This window comes from Vulpes lagopus, chromosome 10 (genome assembly GCF_018345385.1).
Source record: "Vulpes lagopus strain Blue_001 chromosome 10, ASM1834538v1, whole genome shotgun sequence".
Lineage (NCBI taxonomy): Eukaryota > Metazoa > Chordata > Mammalia > Carnivora > Canidae > Vulpes > Vulpes lagopus.
In genome coordinates this window covers 91,796,878-91,812,324 of record NC_054833.1, presented here as the reverse complement: position 1 = coordinate 91,812,324, position 15,447 = coordinate 91,796,878, and the positions used below count along the sequence as shown (strand labels likewise).

At 54.4% G+C, this 15,447-nt stretch overlaps 2 protein-coding genes across 7 annotated transcripts in view; both read right to left on the bottom strand.

Annotated features, from left to right (window-relative positions):
• Nucleotides 1-15,447, bottom strand: part of CA5A (carbonic anhydrase 5A) — a 33,998-nt gene extending 18,551 nt beyond the window's left edge. For all 6 annotated transcript variants that reach the window (XM_041772112.1, XM_041772110.1, XM_041772108.1 and 3 more), the window contains exons 1-2: nt 15,218-15,447; nt 10,239-10,436 (exon numbers count right to left, since the gene is read on the bottom strand). In XM_041772112.1, coding sequence (XP_041628046.1) covers nt 10,239-10,436; nt 15,218-15,374 — 355 coding nt within the window. In that variant the 5' untranslated portion in view covers nt 15,375-15,447. The remainder of the gene's footprint in view (nt 1-10,238; nt 10,437-15,217) is intronic.
• LOC121500417 (ATP synthase subunit d, mitochondrial) lies at nt 3,404-4,183 on the bottom strand. Its single transcript, XM_041772114.1, has one exon. It carries the CDS (start codon nt 3,958-3,960, stop codon nt 3,475-3,477), a length of 486 nt encoding a protein of 161 aa, XP_041628048.1. The 5' UTR covers nt 3,961-4,183; the 3' UTR covers nt 3,404-3,474.

Genomic DNA, 15,447 nt, shown 5'->3' with positions numbered 1-15,447 from the left:
CAGGGCAGGACCTGTGTGAACAGACACAGCTGAAGAAAGTGTCTGCAGAAGGGGCGCGGCCGACCACATAGCGTCAAAGAGGAAAAATCATTCACTCACTCTGCAGGTACATGCAGTGAGCTCCTAGAATGTGCCACACTTTCACCTAAGCATTGGGGGTGGAGAGAGAATGAGACCGATGCAGTCCTGCCCTCTGGGAGCGTGGACTCAGAGGGACGGGCAAGGCAGCGCACAGGTGGTGAGCGTGAGCAGGGGGTGTCACGGGGGCATGGAGGGGGTGCTCTTCGGGACCCACACTGAGTGCCACGGGGGCCTCCCTGAGGAGGGGGGCTTCCGCCCTGTGGATGGAGAGAAAGATGGTTCTAGGCAGAAAGCCACTGAACATAGAGGCCTGGAGGCAGGGCGAGCAGGCCACCACGATGCCACAGATGGAAAGTCCGAGGGGTTCATGCAGGGCAAAAAGGCGCAGGTGCCAGCCATGGCCAAGCAGCGGAGCCTTGGTCAACAGACCAAATATCCTCGTCTTTAAAAATGAATGTGTCACATGAGGCTCACCCCATGCCACCCTCAGCAGCCCCGGCCTGACCCCAAAGCCCACTTGTGGGCAGGTGCGCAGGGAGGAAACGCCGTGTGAGGCCGTGGCACCCCTCTGGGACAGCTCTGCCACCAAGGAGCACCCGGGACCTGGGCACGGCTAGGACAGGGAGGCCAGAGAAGTGCGTTGCCCGCTGAGGTTTTTCCATGTGCAAGGCCTACACTAAAAGCCCCGAGGAATAACGCTGTCTGTGGCAGGCTCTCCTGAGTGTGAGTCCACCAGTGTCTCCTGCAGAGGTCCTCAGATTCATCCTCCCAAGGCCTCGACCACCGCTCCTTCCAATCTCTCCTCTTCTTCCCCACTCCCCATGGGCCTGTCCCCACCCCAGATGGTCTCGCGTCCTCCTCCTCCCGCAGACCCTCCTCCACCTTGACAAGCCTACCGTGTTCTACACACTGTGCTTAGTGGGCCCTTCTTCCTTTGATGCTCCCAAGGCCACGCAGGGTTGCAGACTGGGGTGCCAGCAGGACGAGTGGGGCTGGGAGGTGGGGGCATGGACACCAGGCTGGCATTCACCCCAATGTCAGTTACCTTCTGCTTTCCCTCCCTGTGTGTCCCGACTTGCGATCTGCTTGTGAGCAGGGAGTGCGTCTCAGGCACAGAGAGCCTCCTAAAACTTGCCGGGAAAGCAGCACAAGCTGTGATCCTGCAGATCCTCGATGGAGCAGAGTGATTCATTCCTGGGTAGCCCTCAGAAGGAAGGCGCCCGAGACAGGGAGGACGGCTACCATGCTGGGCGTCACCATGTGGCGGCGTCTTCCGAGGGCCCTCAGGCGATCCACCTCCCATTTCTAAGTCGACCCTGGTCACGTGGACCATTTTCGACACTAAGGGAGAGGCCCTGATGGACCCATGGGGGTGGTGGAGGCAGTGCTGGACCAGATGGGGCTCAGTCTTACCTCCTAGCCCGGGAGCTCCCCTGGGCCCCTGGGCACTCGGTCCAGTCCCCCCAAGGATCAGGCCATCTGGAGAGATGCAAGGAGGGAGGAGGGGCTGGAGGAGGAGGAGGAGGAGGAGGAGGAGGAGGAGAAAGGAGGCCTGCCCTAGCACCGTGTAGATGACTGTGTGTCTCTGAGCAGCAGCATCACAGGGGGAGTTATCACAGGGACACTGGCTGGTAGGGTGGGGTGGGAGCCTGGGATTAGGGTCTCAGAGGAAGGAGGAGGAGTGGACGAGTAGGCAGGGGGGTGGCTGTGGGTTTGGGGGCCTCCTGGGCAGAGGATCTTTCCAGGCGGGGGATTTTATTCCCACTGAGGGGCCAGGGATAGGCCCGGAGAGCCACACATCCACCTCACCTCCACATTAATGCCTCTGCCCCCAGAATGCCCATGCCTGGGACCTGGGGGAAGAGTCAGCAGAAATCAGGAACGAAGGTGGAGAGATACAGTTATAGAAACTGGACTGACCATTTACAGATTTGTGGTAGAAAAGAACTGCCCTGGGACAACAGGGTGATGATCACATTCTCTCCCCGCAGTCAAGGCGGACATCGGTCAGCAGTCAGCCAGCGTAGCCGCCGCAGGCCTCTTCATGACTGCACGGAACCCCCTTCCTAGAGCCCCCTCATCCCCCAGCACGGAAGCTCAGAGGAAGTAGTGGTTCACGCCTCCCTGCAGGCACCCGGCCTAACGTGGCAGGTGGAAGGATGCCCTGGGATGTGGGTCCTGAGTGGACAGAGAAATGGCAGGGCTGTTCCTGCTGCCGTGTCCGTGACCCATCCCCGGGCCCCACTTCCAGCCTACCTTTCCAGGAGGGAGCCTGTAGATTCTTTCGGGAGTTCCATGTGGGCTGGCACCTGAAGGCCCCCCCTCCCCAGTCCGATGGAAGTGACCCTGCAGACTTCACCATCATGCTGGTCTGCAAGTCTGCCTCCACGGCAGGGGCAAGCATGGACTGAGCTCCTGCTGGGTGCACTGGGTGCTGGTCACGGGCTGAACGCCCATGGACTTGGGCTCGCAGCAACCAGCCCTCCTCGGCACCTCTTGGCGTTTGGGGTGGTGACCAGCTGTCATTGGCCCCACTTTACAAGTGACTTAGAACTCGCTTAGACGTGGGAGGGAGCGCGAGTGCACCTGCGGCCTTAGTGCCCGACGCCTCAGCTGTCCAGTACTGTCCCTGCGAGTGAGTGACCGTCCAGGGGGCTGCTCACAGGTCAGGAGGAGCCTTCTCATCTGCAGTCCCCACCTTTTCTCCCTCAGCCATTTGAGTGGGCCACGCAAACGTGCAGAGTCCTCCTCCATCAGGAGTCCTCCTGGCCAGGCCTGTGGCGGCCTCTCTGGCCACCCTGCTCCCTCTAGTGGAGGATTTTATTTTTTTTATTTTTTATTTATTTTTTCAATGTTCGAATACAAAACTGTAATGTTTTAACTCTGCAACAAAATGTCCTTTCATACCACATTTATGCTGAGGAACTGAAGCACAGAAAAGGAGATCCCTGCTTGCCACTCACCCTGCTGTTACATCTGCAAGTTGGACCATCTGTCTGTCCTTGTGTTGTGACTTACTTAGAGACAAGTACAAGGAAGCAGTGCTTAGAAACCAGTGGTTTGAAAGCAAAGAGGAAGCTCAAGAGAGTAGAGGATTCCTTTTTAACATAGTTCAGCGAAATGCACTGTCATCAGCCCTATTGTTGTTAAGATATAAGCAGCCCTGAGGGCTAACTGGCTCCTACATACCCTAACCATTAGGTAACTACACCAGCACATACCTGTAGGCTCATCTTTCCATTTTAACAAAAAGTCCACTTCTAGTGAGGGCATCTCAGAGTTGTAATTATCTCAACTGCAAAGGAGCCTCGAGACACACAACACCGTATCATTATTTTTAATGTCCAATGTTTACAATATGAGGGCCGGGGCTGCTTTCTCCTCAACTCAAGTTTATAAATTTTCAATTGGCTTGTGAGGCCAATAGGGATACTTCTTCTTGTCTAATTTGGTTTCTGGGAAGACTTCATTCAGGTCCTCAATAGTCATCTGATCAAATGGAATTATGTTCTTCATCTTCTCCAGCTCTTTTTCATATTCTTCAATCCTGGCCTTTGAGAGGGACAAAAACTCAGCACAGCTTTTCACATCTTCTTTTTCCTCAGCATCCACCTGGACAGTGTATTTATCCTCTGGCACAGGAACCTCCAGGGCATTAAACTTCTTCTCAAAGTCATCTACCAAGCCAGCCTTTGCCACATTGGCCTTGTAGTAAGCCCAGTCGATAGCAGGTGGTTTCTCAGGAAGAGTAGCCAACCTGGAGGTAGGCATCTCATTCCAGGATTTCAGGGAGTTGGCAATGGCCTTCTGGTTTCGGGGTATGATCTCCCCAAAAGCTACCCAGTCAATGGTTTTTAGAGCAAGTTTTCGCCCAGCCATCTTGAGATCCTTCACCGACCCCGGCGGCCCCTAGTGGAGGATTTTAGAAGCGCGCATGACCAGGCCTCCCTGAGACCGTTTTTTTTTTTTTTCTTTTTTTGCTAAAACTGGGCAAAGCTGTCATCCAAGTGTTAGCTCAGGGTGCTCAGCCTCCCAGCGCCCTCTTTACATCCCCTGACCCAGGGTCACATCTTCCCCTTACAGAGGAGGAGACCGAGGGTCAGAGAGTTTAGGTGACTTGCTAGAGCTGATGACAGGCTTCACACCCTTTTTCCCTCTCCCCCTCCTTCTCTCTCCCTTCCCTCCCCTCCGTTCCCCCTCCTGCTTTCTCTCTCCCCTCCCTCTCCCTGTCTCCCCCAGAGTGGGACCCTCATCCCCATGCAGTACTCTCCCGGGACCTCCAGTGGAGCAGCCCCTGGGTGCAGAGGTGCAGTGCAGGGTCCTGACCCCACAGGAGACCAGGAGATGGGTCCAGCATGCAGGACAGAGGCGGTCTGCCCTCTGCATTCCCCTACACAGGTGGATGGGGTCAGGGGCAGGGCAGCAGGGCCCCTTGGCTCCCTGGCATCAGGCTGTACACCTACAGGGCTACAGAGCACTGGCTCTTTTTCTGTGGATGGTGAGCGGGGCACAGGGTTTGGAAACAACGCTGGGCTGATAAGGGTGTCTCCTTTCCCAGAGTGGGAGATTCTTCTGTTTCGTGGGGTAGTTGTGAGGATCGAATAAGATAAAACCTGCACCCCACCCAGCATGCTGATTTGCCCAGCAGGTCCAGCGGCAGGGCAGGATCAGGGCCATGGAACACGTGCCTCCTGAAACGGGACCTCCTGGCAGCCTCCAAGTGCAGGTGGGCCTGTCACCCCTTCCAGGAGGAGCACCCTGCCGGGCTGGGGCGATGGGGCTTCCCGGGGGAGATGGTGTGTGCGCAGGGAGGGGAGTCTGATGGTGGAGGCTGCCTTTCCATAGTTTCCTCCTAGGAAGCTCTCTCCCTCCTGCCCCTGCGCCAGCCCCCTCTTCCCTGGCCTTCAGCACCACTTTCTCGAATTCCTTGGAATGCCCCACTGTCTCCACCTCTGTTATTCATCATCGCTGGCTGGCTGGCTCTAATCTCTGAGTACTCGTATCCCTCGCCCGCTGGAAAAACTGCTGGAAGCTTCCACGCTGATGGAAAATGTCCTCGGCCTCCTGTTTCGCTCTGAGTTCCTGGCAGTCACCTGTCGGAGTAACCTGACCTGTGTGATCCCAGATTCTGTAGTCTACCCTGTGTACCCTCCTCGCTCACTTCCCTTCTTGCTCATGAGGCGCGGCCTTGGCTGCTGGCTATCCAGGGGTTTTTTGGGGTTATGGGTGTGTCTCCTTATTCTCAATTTCTTACTGCAAATGTGTTTTGCTTGCTCCATTGCTGAGCTGCGTTTTTAATTTCCTTTGCTCCTGGCGGTCCCCAATTTCCAGTGGAGGTGCATGAAGACAGGAGATGTGGAAACAGAGTGAGAGGTTGGGAATCGAGCTGGGGTTGGAGGCTTGGGGTGTGTGAAGTCGGATAGGAGAGAGGGAGAGAGGAAACTGGGGTTTTGGGAGAATGACAAGTAAAGTAAAACCAGATTGGCCTGTGTGGACGAGAGCCACTGGGGGAATTATCTAGTAATTTATATGGCCAGGGAGAGACACCCAGATAATTCTTTCGGTCTGTGGCTGGGCGGGGCTGGGGGCGGGTCTCTTTGAACCAGATTGAGAAGGTGGTGGAGAAGCCAAAAAGTGGGGGTCGGGACCGGGTCAACACAGAGGCCTGGCTGCAGCAGGGCGCAAAAGTCTTGAACTCTGAAAGCCACTTGTGTCCGGGGTGGGCCGCGGTCAACCCGGGGTCAGCAGCGTGCACCTCAGGCCTGGTGGCGAAAGCGCTGAGTGTGCCTCCCAGCCCCGACCACCCTCACTTCTGGGCAGGCACTTTGCTCCAGGGCGGGCTTGTCCCCAGTCACCATGATGGGCTGCCGGGGCCACGCTGTGGTTTGTGGATCCGCTCTGAGGCCCGAGCTTCCATTGTCGGGGCAGAGGCGCTGTCTGTCTGAGCCACTTGATCAGGACAGTGAACCAGAGCAGCAGGCCCCAACTTTGCTCCCATTTGGGATTTGCCAGCCCAGGATGATTCCAGCAGGGGCAAGCAGAGCCCACAGGGAGGATCCAGATCCCCTGCTTTGTGTTTGTCTCCTTCCATTCCTTCGGTGGCTCCTCCACTACCTGACCCAGCCACACTCAGGACTTCTCAGGATCTCACCCTCTTCTTTGCTTAAGCCAGCTTGAGCTGAGCCTCTGCCACACGCAAGTCAGAGAGAAGTCTTACCCAGTACAGAGAACGTGTCCCTGGGGATCTGTGATGGTGTTGGGAGACTGACGCCGGCTGTGTGGGAGTATTTACACCAGGGAAAGTGGCAAATGCTACAAGTGGCTTCCTGTCCCTCTCCCAAGTCCTTGGAGGCCAGTTTCCTGATATTTACCAGTCGTCTACTAGCCAGTCTTGGAAGGGCCAGGCTCCCGTGGGCTTGGCTTCCTGGAGGACAGACCTGGAGTCTTCCAGAACCGCGCTCCGAGGTTCCACCTCTGGGGGTCAGGCGCAGTGTCCCCTCCATCCTGGGCCTCCCAGACCCAGCCCTATTTATTGCCTTTGGGCAGAAAGCACAAGGACGAGGCTGCCAATCCTCCAGGTGCATCCTTTCTACTTCTCTCTCAACTCAGCCACTGTTTTTGGTCTTCTGTTCTAGGGCTCTTGTAAACAGGGGATGGAATCATTAATCAAACTGATGAAGGCTAAAAAGTGAGATTTATTGATCCAGGGACGGTTTGGCCTTAGGCACAGCTGCATTTAGAGGCTCCAACAATGGCTTCAGGCCTTAATTTTTCTCCACCTCTTGGCTCTGCTCTTCCCTGAAGACCAGGGGCCCAGGCTTGTAGCTGACTACGGCGCAACACAGACAGGAAGGGATTATTTTCCAATGTGTCCCAGGAGAATGCCTGCTCTCAGTGGTCTGACTGCAGTTGCATGCCTACCCCTGGACCGGTCACTGAAGCAGAGGGGGCTGCTTGGACTGGCCATGCCCAATTCTATGAGCTATACTTTGGGTAAAAATTCAAGAGGCTGAAATTCTTAACCAAAAGGAGGCTTTGCTCTGTGATTCTAGGGATAACTATGACCTGCAGATCTGACATTGAGCCCCCATGGGATATGGAAACATCTAGAGTCCAAGACACACATGTTCTAAGATGCCCTTGCAAACATGACAGCAGCTATTTCACCCTGGAAGCACCACAGATATGTCTCTGCTCCACCTGTCAGGAAAGTTGGGTGTGGGCTTCTTGCTGGTGGGTTAGGGATGGGTGTCCCAGGCTGATCCCACTGTCCCCTGGCTCTTCCGCTGGGGTGCGCTCACCGGACATGGGCTTGGCTACTACCCCAAGCAGCTTGCTGGCTCTCTGGGGACCTGACCATAAGCCCAGAACTTTCTCCCCATGTGCTAGCTAGTGCATTCCTCCCTTTATGCAGGGTCAGCGCCTAAGGCTTCACACCTGGTCTCTGCAGATATTGGGTGCAGATTTTTTCCAGAGTAAGTTCACGCTCCTAAAATTTCCTTCTTTAGAGGGCAGAGAATCCCGTTGTCATTTTCCTTAATTGGTAAAATGGGAGCTAACACCCATCTCACACAATTGTTGCCAGGATGGCTCAAGTTATTGCGAACAAAGTGTAGATAGGAGAAGGGGCTGGTGGTAAAGGGTGGATGTGGTGACACGATGGGAGCTTTCCATGGCAGAAACCGGGCTTGAACCTGACCCTTCACATGCTGCCACTTGACCTTGAGTGAGCTGCTTCTCCCAGTCTTGGTCTATCCTTGAGTGGAGGGAGGACGCCGAGCCTCTCGATGGTATCTGTTTGGTGCTGTGCTGTTATTCACGAGATGGAGGTACCTTTTAAAGATGGTGTTCACTTGTCTGTCCCGAGAACCTCCCACCTTCTAGCAACAGCATCACCATGTCCCGTGACCACCAGTGCCCAGAGCATGGACGTTGGTCAGCATTCCAGGGGCTCCCCTGATGGAGGATGGGATGAATGCCATGCTCAGCCCCAGACCCATTCCCCGGGAATGTCGATTATTCTGTCAAATGTATCTCAACAATACACAATACAGAAGTCCAAAGTAAAATTCAAAGATTTCCATATTTTATAACTTAAGGGAAAATAAATCCATTACATAGTTATCAGTAAGACCCATAATGACACATAATAATCCTATGGGAGGAGCATGAATTCTATGGTAACTCATCCCCAACCATATCTGCTTTTTTCAAAATTATTATATATTCAATAACTATTAACTAAGCAATTAAAAGTTCAGGAAGTAAAAAAAACAAAAAAATAAAAAAAAATAAAAAATAAATAAAAAAAATAAAAGTTCAGGAAGTATAATTTTTTTTGAGAGAGGGAGGGGGAGAGAGAGTGTGTGTCTGGGGGGTGGGGGAGGAACAGAGGGGAGGGAGCATCCCCTGCATGCTCCACACTCTCCGCTCTCCCCTAAACATGGAGCTGGCAAGCTCTCCTATAGGCTGGAACTCACTCATGACCCTGAAATCATGACCTGGGCTGAAATCAAGAGTCGGATGCTCAACTGGACTATGGAGCCATCCAGGTGCCCCAGGAGCTATTATTTTTTTATTCAATCTTATAAAATTGCTGCATAAAATTCTAAAAAATGATACAAACCACATCAAACCTGAAAACCTAATTTTAGTTTGCTCCTTGGGAATTTGAATTTGGAACAGACCAACAAGGGCAGAAGAAAAGTTGGCAGGCACATTGAGTAAATAAGTATGTGTATCCCTGCACTGGGCTGGTCCTTGCACTTTCCAGGATCTGGGTATGCAGTTGTGCTCTTTTATCCCTCAAAGAAGTTCCTCTGTGCAAACGTCTGCTAGAGCTGGCGCTCTGGTCCCTGGCGCTCAGTGAGCCCTGTGTGAGCAGCATCCCTGAGGGTCTCTGTGAAGACCAACCTGGAGCAGCTATGAGCAGCTCTGGGCACGTAGGCAGCTGCTCAGGAAAGGTGGCTCCTTTTTACCTGTGGGACAAGGGGAGAGTCCCCTGGAATAGTGAGCCCTGCTGTCTGAGAAGTGCTTTGCAGGGCCTGGCACAGGGAGAAGCCTCTACCCCGCTGTCGTTCCCATCCATCCAAGGCAGGGCGCTTGTGGCTGGGTCTCTGCTCACCATCCAGCCTCTCCCTGGACTCCAAGAAGGCTGGTACGTGGCCTGCATGTGGTTCAGGGTGCCCGAAGTGGGCGCTGCACCTGCTCAGATGTCTTCCAGGCTGGGGGACACCGAGTGTCCACTAGGACAGTGCAGTTTTGATGGGCGGACGTGCAAGCATGGGTGTCAGGGTCATGTTGACAAAGCCAAGATGCAGGGCTGGGTGGACCTTCCCTGGACGGGAGAAGCAGATTGAAAGCCCTGCAGCGTGTGTTCAGAGACTCTGCATCTGCCCCAGTGACGGGCACAAGAGCAAGGCTGAACGCGAGTTCCTGTTCCAGTGTCCTGTTGTTGACAACATAGAAAGGTGGGCTCCGGGTCAGCACCCCATGTTGGGAACTGATCCAGGTGATGCTGTGGGATGCAGGGCGCTTCCCTGGGGTGGTCTCACTTCTTCCTAACAGCCTTTGAGATGGGCGTCTTGCTCTCCACTCCCAGGGGAAGAAACGGAGACTCCTTTGCTCTTTTAACGTTTCATTGATTTTCATCCATCAATTGACTAACCACCTGTGATGCTCAGTGTAAAATAATGGTCCTGGCCTCGTGGGGTTTGCATCCTTGCAGGGCATCCTCGCGGAGCAGCGGGTGAGAGAGTAAGACAACTGGGTGTACGAAGGGGATGGGCTGAGGGCTGGCCCAGAAAGGACCTGGCACTGGGGGCTGGGTCGGAGGTCCCCAGGCTCCAAGATTCCCTGGGAGGACTTGCAAGACTCAGTGCACAGCCGTACGTGTGGCTAAGATTTATTACAGTGAAATGACACCAGCAGATCTGCAAAGGGAAACGGTGCAGGCAACACAGTCCGAAGGAAACCAGGTACCCGCCTCCAGCCCTTGGAATATCCAGTAAAGCTGTGCAAATGTCGGTGGTGGGTATTATCATCCTTCAACTCAGTGGCACCTCCCTGCCCCCTGAACACTGTGTGTCAGTAAAGCCCTGGCCCCTTCTCTGCTCGCCCCATAGCCCACTCTCAGGCTGTGCCCGGCCCAGGCTCACCTGACCCCTCAGTGGAGTCGTCGAATTCCACCTGGAAGAAGTAGCCGGTATTCCAGACATGCAGGCAGCTGGCCGCGGCGTAGGACACTTGGAGAGGCTTCAGCCGCGGGTCGTAGACACTGTCCCTCCAGCGGATGTTGATGGGGGACTGCCGGGTACCCCCCGGCACAGAGGCCAGGCCCTTCCAGAGTGGGTGCGCTGGGGCAGAGAGGGAAGAGGAGGCCTTCACTGACCTGGTATTGGCACCTCATGGGGAGGCAGCGACCCTCGCAAATGAGCCCCCAGAGGAGACAGCCCTCCTGGAGACAGCCCCACCTGGAGCCTGGGGCCCCAGGCCGCCCAGCAGATCTGTCCATGCAGGCGGGGCCCTTGCTCCATCTCCCCTCTGGAGCGTCCCCCAACACCGACTTTCTGGCGCCATCTGATCTGGTTTTGATCCACAGTCATTATCACGGCGTGGTCACAGGAAGCCTGTGCCGCCTGCCCCCCACCAGGCTGCATCCCACTGGGCTCCAGGGTCAGGATGGGAAGCTGAAGCTGGGCAGCGTGGTTTCTGTGGATGATGCGGCTGCAGGTGAGGAGGCCAGTGGGCGGCAGGACCGGTGGTGTGGGGCAGCTTGGGACCTCTCCCCCGTGCCTCACATGCACCTGATGCTGAGGCCAATGCACACCTCCTCCTTCAGCCTCTCCCACAAAGAGGAAGGAGAAACCACTCCAGGGGCCAGAAAATTAAGCCAGAGTGGCTACCTGCCCTTTCCTTAAGGTTCCTGCTCCTTGGGCTGCCTCCCGGCCTGGCAGGGTTTTGTTTCTCTTTGTTCCTTTTAGACCCAGGATGAGGACCGCCCCCCCCAACCCTTCTGCCATCGGCCGCCCAAGGCCTGAGATGCCACCATTACACTGGTGTGTCTGGCTTCCCTAGTAAAGTGGATGTGTTGTTAGAGAACATTTCATATGTGGGACCATTAAGGAAAGATAAGTGATACATGGATCTGAGGGTGAGCTGGGGGGGCGGGCAGAGCCAGGAGCCAGAGCATTGGGTGAAGGGGCGCCCACTGTGCACAATGGGGAGGTGACCACCTGGGCGAATGGTGGGCGAGAAACACCCACCAGGGAGAGCCCAGGCTCTCTGGGGATCAGGGAAGTGGGGGGCTATTCTGGGATATCGGGCTTGGCCGTGTCCCTCCAGACCTGGGGTGCAGACTAGGGATGCTCAGGCCACGTAGCCACATGACTCTTGCCTCAGGGCTGGGGGGGGCAGCGGGGAGACACATATGGAGGGAGTGTAAGCGCTCTTATGGGATCTTGACATCTTCCAAGAGGTGATAAGAATACAGATTCTCACGTGACGTTTCTTGATGTTAAAGTGGAGCCAGATAGTCCACACAGGGAAGACGTGTTCATGCTCCCTCCTCACTCTCTGAGCTACGGGGCAGGTTCGTTTCTTCTCCCCGCCCACCCCTAGCTGCTGCATCAGTAAACATAAGAATACGATGTGCAGCAAAGCCAGGTTGGCCAAGACCCGACAAGATAGCGCACAGACTGACTGTAGGCTCCCGACTAGCATCCGCCCACTGGGCACAGATGCTGCCACCTGTCATGCAGGGCCCTTCCCATACCCCAAAATGATGCCTCATTGTGCTCTGCAGGCACATCCTGCACTCCTGCTGCCTCTTTCTCATGATGGATGCATGGATGACAACAAACTCGGGGCTGCATGTCCTCTGTCCCAGCTCCTTCTGCTCTAAATCAATGTTGTACCAGAAGCTCTGGGTCTTGTGGGTCTGTCCTCCCGCAAAGCCCCACTGAGCTGGCACAGGTCATGACCACATCTGATGCAAAGTGACTTTTAACACATGGTACAGCTTCACAAACCCCCAGCCTCCAGCCTCACTGTGGGGAACTGGGATGGAACAGGGCCTGACGTGGACACAGAACTCAGGAGCCACTGGATGTCATGGAGGTGGCTCTGGTCTTATGCGGAGGCTGACCTCGGCCCCCAACACAGAGGTGCGTGGTGTGGAGGAGGGCATATGTTAGGCTACATGTGTTGAGCTGCGCCAAGGGGCTGCCAACAGCCTTGAACATAGTCTCTGCCCCTGAGTAAAAGCATGTTGTTCATCACTGCATGCAGTGAGGAGAGGCTGCTCGAATCCTGAAAAGGCTTCCCACGCTTGCTCATGGGGGCTGCGGACCTCCACAGTGATGCCTCTGTGCCACAAAGTCTATGCCTCAACCATCTCAGGTCTCTGGGGGAAGTGATAAAAGTGATCACGTACACGTATCCAGGAGATATTAAATTAACTTAACCAAATCAATAGTATCCTCTTGTTGATCACTCAACACATACTTAAGGCTCCTTCTGTGGGTCAGGTACTGGCCCAAATGCAGGGGAGGATGAGAGCCATGTTGGGCAGACCCGGGGCCACCTTGTGGCCGGGCTGAGCCAAGCCTCCTGGCAGATGCACAAGAGAGAAGCACCCATGGGACTGTCCAGGGACACACAGTGGTGCAACAACCAGCTCTCTCGAGGAATAGCACGTCCCCACAGGTGGCGTCTGCCATTGCCATGGTGTAAATGCTCCTGCCATGGCCAGCAGCCAGCTGCCAGGGTGGCTGCTACCAATCACAGGCTTAAGAAGAGACGCACATCACTGGTGGCAGGGAGCCCCTGCATGTCCTGGAGCATGGCCGAAGAACACCTGACCAGGATGATTTTGGAGCCTCCTCAAGCATCGTGGCCTGTCTCTCTAGGCCAAGCCGCAGTGATTTCCAGAGACACAGAAGGCCCTGCTTCCCCAAAGGGTCACTATCTGTACTTTCTGTGGCTGGTGGTCCACCGCAGACCTGAAGCAGGTGATCTTCCTCCTGCCACACTGTTGGGTCACTGTCCAGTCACTGACAGCCTAACGCTAGGTCACCCCAACACTAGGTCACCCCATTCACCTCGCTTCATCTCAACATGTGGGCATTTTATCATCTCACATCAGTGCCAGAAAGGTGAACACTAAGATATTTTGAGACACAGGCCACAGTGACATAACATTACTACAGTCTGTGTTACAATTGCTCTATTTTGTGTAAGTTGTGCTGTCAATCTCTTCCGGTGCTGGATTTATAAACCAAACTAGTTTTAGGTATGTGTGAATACGAGAAAACAGTTGGTATAAAGTTTGACACCATCTATGCTTTCCTGCACCTGCTGGGGGTCCTGGAACAGATCCCCGAGGGCTAAGGGGGTGCATTGTATTTAGGAACAAAATTTCTTTTTCCCCCAAGGGAAATGCACTGCTGGACACCAATAAACAAAACACTAACCTGGAGGCATCGATGTTTCAGGAAGCTCCAGCCTTCCCTGTTTGGCAGATAGAGATGTGTGTCATGGAGCTCTGTGTGTCATGGAGCTCTGAAGGAACTGCAGAGCCCTTGGCTTCCCTGAACGTAGCTGGGAGATGGCGGCGGGAACTGATTTAGGCGCCCAGCACAGAATGTTGCTCGGTCCCATACACGTGTGTGAGGATGTGTGAGAATGTGGTTGGTAATATTCAAAAATTGGATACCACCTGATGTTCTCCAACAGGGCAATGGTTAAATACAGAGACACCCACATGGTGGCCCGAGGTGATAATAACAACAATTAGCACGTGGCAGTTGTCTGCAAGGTGCCAGGCGCTGTTCTCAGCTTTTCCATCCCTGACCTCATTTCTACTTCCAACAGCTTTGTAGGATAAGTACTGTGATTACCCACCTGCTATAGGCGATGAGACTGGGTCTCAGAGAGGTTAAGATACGTGCCAAAGGGCACACAGCCCCATAGTGGTAAGGCCAGGATCCCAGTCTAGGGGGTCTGATGCTCTTCACGGTCGCACCAAGTATAAAAGAGGGGATAGGTGCCGAGGACACTTACAAGGATATCCCCAGATCCCCAGTTGAGAGTAGAGAAAGCCAAGATGTAGACCAACATGTATCAGTGGGGTCACTTTTTATTTCTTGAAGAGTCTTGTGAATGTGTAGACACATTCTCTGTGCACGGAGGAATGTGTCAGAAGGCTGAGAGCTCAGCTCGATGTAGCATGGCCTCTGGGACCTGGGGCAGGAGGGGGTACAGATGGGAGGGCCTTTCTGAGTGACTGTGTGCTTTGAAATTTGCAGGTGGGTCTAGGGTAGGGCACAAGGATTTGCATTTCTAGCAGGCTCCTGGGGGTGATGCTGTTGTCAGCATGTCTGGGGACCTGCTCTCAGAGTCCATAATGTTCATTGAGAGCCGGCTTTCTATACATGCCATTCCATCTCCATGTGACCCCGTGCGACATCTAGTCCTTCTCTTTACAGATGAAGAGACTGAGGCTCAGGGAGGTAAAGCCGCTGGCCCCGCTCTCACCTCTGACAAGTCACTTGTCCCAAGTGCCCACACTCAGGAGCCACTGGTTCTGAAGCCCATGCTCTTTCCACCACCCAAACCTGGAAAGTGCAGATACTTCAGAAATGAAAACCAGGAGTGGCCTTATCAGCCAGTCTTTTTTCTTTTTCGACAGAGGAGAAATCTGAGACTCGGAAAGAGAGAGGCATGAGTCCAAGGTCACAGGGCGCTGAGGATGGGTGCTGCCACAGTGTGACTGGCTGACCTGGGGCAGTCTTTGGACGGAGTTGGTCGGATCATCTATTTATTGCATGTTTGCTGAATATATTCTCTGTTGGAGGAGTCTTGCAGCCAGGCTGCAGGTTCCTAAGAGCAGCTCATCTTGGGGGGCACTTGCTACTTACCTTCTTCTGAGGATCTCCCCCTCTTGATGGCCCCATGGAACTGAGGTTAAAGGAATTGTTCAAGGTCACCCACAGAATGCTCAAGATCATCCACGGGAAAAGAGACAAGTGGAAACCTGAACCCAAGCACTCTGGTCTGACTGCCTCCCATTTTGGAAGACACTACAGAATCAGCCAAGAGTCAAGCCGCATCTGGGAAAAACTGAAGGTCTACTTACAGGCATCATTCCGAGGTCTCTGTGCACAGGGACCTTGTGAGCACCATCGCTCCAGCCTTAGCAGATGACTGTGGAGGGTCCCCCATGTCTGCTTGGAAGAGGTGGAGAAACCAGTGGACTTCCAAAGGCTCTTGCCCAACCCCGGGGTCCTTAACATCTTGGATATGTTCCCCACAGATCCCAATAAAAAGAGGGTGATTTTCTGGCTATCTGCTCTCACTTTGATGGGG

Bases quoted from the DNA above. Each gene is read 5' to 3' on its own strand.
- LOC121500417 (XM_041772114.1), bottom strand. From the start codon at position 3,960: ATGGCTGGGCGAAAACTTGCTCTAAAAACCATTGACTGGGTAGCTTTT.